The sequence below is a fragment of the Acyrthosiphon pisum genome, unplaced genomic scaffold (assembly GCF_005508785.2).
Source record: "Acyrthosiphon pisum isolate AL4f unplaced genomic scaffold, pea_aphid_22Mar2018_4r6ur Scaffold_21032;HRSCAF=22837, whole genome shotgun sequence".
Classification (NCBI taxonomy): Eukaryota; Metazoa; Arthropoda; class Insecta; order Hemiptera; family Aphididae; genus Acyrthosiphon; species Acyrthosiphon pisum.
The window spans coordinates 2,324-7,755 of NW_021770455.1; the positions used below are offsets into that span (position 1 = coordinate 2,324).

Consider the following 5,432-nt stretch of genomic DNA (forward strand, 5'->3'; position numbering starts at 1 on the left):
ATATTGCTCTGAGAGCTTACAATTTCTTTAATTTTATTCAAAACTTACGGTGACACACTCGCTGATATCGTCGTGGTAGTTTTCCAAATGTCTTGTTTAATACGAGATTCCTCATAAGTTTTCATTAATAAAACATAGGGACAATTGTTTCTTACAAGCATTTGTTGCATGCAAATTTTGACAAAACCACAATTAATTTGTAGTTAAAAATGTATAAAATGTTGAACTTTATAGCTAAGCCTTGAACATTTAATACAAGGTCTCTCATATTATAAGTAGTTCATACTTTAACCAAAAAACACTGAACATTTTAGGAAAATAGGCCTACCTATGTAAATACAATGTTTTTTTTTCATTTCGCAAAAATGAATTCAACCATTCAACCTACCTATATTATTATTAATTAGGTACTAATAAAATCAATATTAAGATAAAATAATATATACTATGTTGACACACCATCTCACTCGGATTAGTTTTTTGTATACAATGATAACATAAAGGTATCATCAGTCCTGTAAAGTATTTAAGTAAAAGTATTTGAGTAATAGTATTCAAATACTTTTTTAAGTATTGAATAACTTTTTAAATACTTTCAGCATGAAGTATTTTGAATGGTATTTTAAATAATTTTTTTTGTATTAAATACTTTTTGGTGTTGATTACTTTGGTTTTTTATATCGAACATTTTATTTTTATTCGAAATAATTGGTTGGAAAAATATTATTGTCAACTACAATAATAGAATAATAGTTTTATTTAATATTCTGTATTTCTGTGTTAGCCGAAGCCCGAAGGTTTGTGAAAACCAGATTTCTAAAAAAAGTTATTGAATATTGAATAACAATATTCCCTTTAAAAGTTTAAAACTATTAGATAACTATTAAATTACCTACTACCTATGTGTTTATATTACGATAATTAAAAACCCACTTTAAAAACCAAAAGTATTTGAAAAGTATTCCAAATACTTTTTCAAAGTATTGAGTAGTATCTTAAATACTTAAAAAAAAATGTATTTGAGTATTTACTCAAGTACTTTTTAAAAGTATTCTTTACAGGACTGGGTATCATTATATTGAAATTTAACTCGTAATGGATGGTACATTTTGTATTTATGAATGTTTAGCTTATCTGTTAAAATGTATATGAATTCCTTCATTACTAGTTGACTAAACAGTTGGAACCTTGATATTAAATAAATAACATGGCAATGCTCGTTAGCAAACCCCCCTCCCCCGTGTACGCCACATCTTATAATTATTTTACAATAATTCATTATTTATAGGTTGTAATGATAATCACATTATTATAATACAGAGTACTTACAGAACTTAATAATTAAATATCAATATTCAATATAATAATAATACTAAATATGTCACTTTTGTACTCTAAAATATCAATATACCTTGTACCCTAGAACGCATTAATCAAATAATCTATAATACTATAATAATACTATATAATATTATATATTATGACAAAATGTAGTAACACATTTTTTTACCTTTGTACTATTATACTACTGTATCTTTTCAATAATACAAAACAACACTGCTGTCGCACAAACTGATATGATAAGCCCATGTCCAATGGTATACCTTTAGGCTTTAGTATCTAAATAATAACAATGTTCAACGAGTCTTCACGCTTTAGTTGTTATATTATTACAGCAATATATGTGATTTAATTATTTTACACACCTATACAATAATTTAAAGCAAATCATTCGTGTTGAATAAATTGCTCAGTGGAATCTCATTCTTTGGATTCGTTCACAGAATCTTACGTTTGCTTTAACAATTAGTAAGTAATTATTTTACTATATTAGATTATCAATCAAATGTTAAGGATTTACCTTAAATATATAGAATAAAAATTTGTCTATACACCAACACAAAACATATTCACTTAATGGGTAGGTATGTTAACATATATTTCCAAATAAATAACTTATACACAAAACTGAAATCATTTTTCAAGAACCAAGATATAAATAATTGTAATACCTAATAATATAATATAATTATATATTTATATGCCAAACCTTATAATAAATAACAGTTATAACTATATTAGGCTTAGGAATTACATTACAATAACCCAATAACCATTATATTTTACAAGAACAGGCATTTAATTATAATTATAATTATTATGAACTTATGAGTTATGAGTTAATAAAGTGATAGAATGGTAAGTGTTCGTGATAGAAATACTATAAATATACAATAGCTTAAAACTAATCTTAATATTTTTTAAACGTCATTGTGTGTATAAAATTTTATAATATTGGTGCTTGTGTAAATGTTTCAAATTCCCAAAAATTATATTTTTAAATTTAAACAAAATAATACAATAAAAATTGTTATTGTTATTTTAAATATTTAATTTAGTCCAAATTAAAACTTTAAATGTGTAAATAATTATTGTGCTTAAATATATTTTTTAAACTTTGGGTTTCTGAAAAAAACTACTTATGAGTGACCTTGTATAGTATTTTCAAACCTTAGTTATAAAAATTGAAAATTTAACAGCGATTCTCCACGACGACGATGTACTCGAGTGGTAGCAGTAGCAGTAGGATACACAACAGCACGTCAGGGTTTACCGAACACGCTGCGGTCGATATTTTGAAATATGCCTCGAAGTTCGCTATCCTCCACAATGATCACGCCGTCGTTTCACTGCTTAACGAATTGAACGACAAAGGGTACATTGCGATCAAACAAATGGTACACAAAACATTTCCCAACGTGAGTACCGCGATCAATGACAATACAGGGTGCAGTAACAGATAGAACTGACTTTTGGAATAACTTTTGTTCTAATCCATATTTACATTTTTTTTTATAGATAATTTATAGTCACTATTGCGCTACACATATATTAGGTATACAAAATATTATTTTTATTTTTTAACACTGAAAATAAAAAATTTAAAATTTGATTTAAAATTTTGTGGATATATTCAAAATAGCCTATTTGTGAATCTGATTATAACAATAATTTTGCTAGTAAAAACATTAATCAAAGTCAAGTAGCTTATATTTTAGAATTTTTTAAAATATCAATTTTTTTTGGGGGAATTTGCTGACATGAATATTTTTCTTAAACTATTTACTAATCATATAATTTTAAAAAATGTTGTCATACGTTTAAGTAGTATCATTTTCCAAGTAAAAAAATATTTGACAAGCAAATTCGACAGGAATTTGAAGACCGTTTATATTACTGCCAAGAAGTATAAATGGTATACAATTTTAACATTTTATTTGAACATTTTTTTTTTTATATAATATCAACATAATAAATTTAAAAAAATATTTGTTTTTAGTTCATCGGAGTTCCGACGTTAAATAATCATATTTAAAATAAACAATATTTACATAAACAGTCAACAGCTATATAGGTATGGCACTTTGTTCTTTAATCTGAGTTAATTACATAAATTACACAACGTTATTTCCAATATTGTTATTATAATAACCAAATGCCATTATTACCTTAGCCACCTAATTAAGTATTAAAATTTAGTAAGCAAAGTAACTGTAACAGGGGCGCCATTTGAGTTTTATAATAGGGGTGCCAATATTTAAGCAGGCCAATTTTTTTTTGTCAGGCCACTTTTTTAAAAATAGTAAATACAGATATCGTTTAATATCGTTTATTGTGTGTAAGTCGATTGTATGGGGTTAGGCTCTTAAAGGGTATATTTTAATGAATTCAAATTATTCATTAATAATTTGTTTGCATTTTGGTACAGGTATAGGTATCTACATTTATTCAATGCAATTTATTCCTAATAAAATGAATACAATATATTTATTTACTTATTATAATAAATAATTTAATAATAATACAATATTTTATACGGTTACAGACTTACAGTAGTCATTAAAAATTTTTGTCATACGTTTAAGTAGTATCATTTTTTTTTACGTCAGGTATAGTATCCACATGCTTGTGGTGGTGATAAAGATTTATCACTATAAAGTATAAACCACCAACTCGGTGTATATAATATTATGTAATGGTACCTTGGAATCTACAAAAAAACAACGCTTGTGTGCCGCGGATGAGCTGATTCCTGTTTCTCATAAATCATAATATATTAAAATAAAATAAGATATATTTTTAAAATCGTTTTAAACATTTACATATTTTTATGTTTATAATTAATTATTATCTATCTTAAAAAGTAGCTATTTTTTAATTATTCACTACCTCTAGTTATTCAATTTGACAAAATTTGATTGGTTATTAAATAATAATATTATGTTTGCTTAGCATTAATATATAGGTAAGTACCTATAATGTCATAATATAGGTAAATCGTTTAATATTGCAGTGTTACATAAATCGGATACGCCTAGTTCACGCCCCACAGATGTATGGCATGTATATGTTGCGTAAAGAAGAAATGAAATTGACCCTTGGCCAAAGTGTCCAGGAGAAGTTGTTGTTCCACGTGACAACCGAATCCAGGGCAATGGAGTCGTTGAACAGTGGACTCGACTGGAGACGCACCCGGCGCAACAAGTTCGGTTGCGGAGTGTCATTCAGTGACGACGCCGATTACGCCAACTATTACGCCGACAAATTCACTAGCGAAGGTATAATAATAGTGTACAAAGTAATGTTTATTTGCTACTGTGTTGCTCAATGAAATTCTACAAGTATGAATTCCCCCCTCTCCAATCAGTACTAAAACACATCAAACCCACTCAAAAATCATTGTCTAAATACTTTTTTTTCTTATCGACCACAGTTGTCAGTTCCTTACTCTTTTTATTATTTTTAACATTCGCCAACTATAATGTAGACAATTCTCCATGTGAGGGTATAATAATAGTGTTCGGGGGGTGTAGGGGCCGAGCGGACTAAGGCGTCGGTTACGACGCGCCCCGTCAATGGTTCGAATCTCGGTCACGGGTGGCACTTCTCTCCGGGCCGTCACGATGTCTGGAGAGAGAGTTCGTCATCCCCCACTCGGATATGGCAGATACCTACGGGTGCCCACTAGAAAATTCTGCTTAACTAAAAACACACATGTTAACAAAACTTACAGCACTACCCTTCCCCACAGTTAAAAACCACCCAATGGCCTAAGTTTCCACGGGTTAATAAATAAAAATATAAAAATAAAAATAATAATGTTTATAATATTAAAATTATTATAATTTATTGATTAAAATCTCATTAATAAAAATAATATTAAAATAATATTAGTATAATTTAAAAGTGAGTTTACCCATAGGTTTTAACAATGTAAATTGATACGATTTTGAAATATCCACGACTTTAAATATATATTTAAATTAATATATCAGTAAAAACTCCAATAATATGTAAACGTAAACAATCAAAGCCTATGCTAGGTATGTTAAATCTCTGCAAAATGATTCCTATGTATTCGAGAATTGATC

General features: G+C 27.7%; 1 protein-coding gene across 1 annotated transcript; it reads left to right on the forward strand.

The window, feature by feature from the left end:
• Positions 1 to 1,629: 1,629 nt before the first annotated feature.
• On the forward strand, positions 1,630 to 5,115 carry LOC100570142. The gene is made up of 3 exons (XM_029492212.1): positions 1,630 to 1,809; positions 2,541 to 2,759; positions 4,355 to 5,115. The coding sequence occupies exons 2-3, from the start codon at positions 2,559 to 2,561 to the stop codon at positions 4,670 to 4,672; spliced, it is 519 nt and encodes a 172-aa protein (XP_029348072.1). The 5' UTR covers positions 1,630 to 1,809; positions 2,541 to 2,558; the 3' UTR covers positions 4,673 to 5,115.
• Positions 5,116 to 5,432: the final 317 nt, after the last annotated feature.

Bases quoted from the DNA above. Each gene is read 5' to 3' on its own strand.
- LOC100570142 (XM_029492212.1), top strand. From the start codon at position 2,559: ATGTACTCGAGTGGTAGCAGTAGCAGTAGGATACACAACAGCACGTCA. The intron at 2,760-4,354 runs GTGAGTACCGCG...TTAATATTGCAG, and splicing joins TACACAAAACATTTCCCAAC to TGTTACATAAATCGGATACG.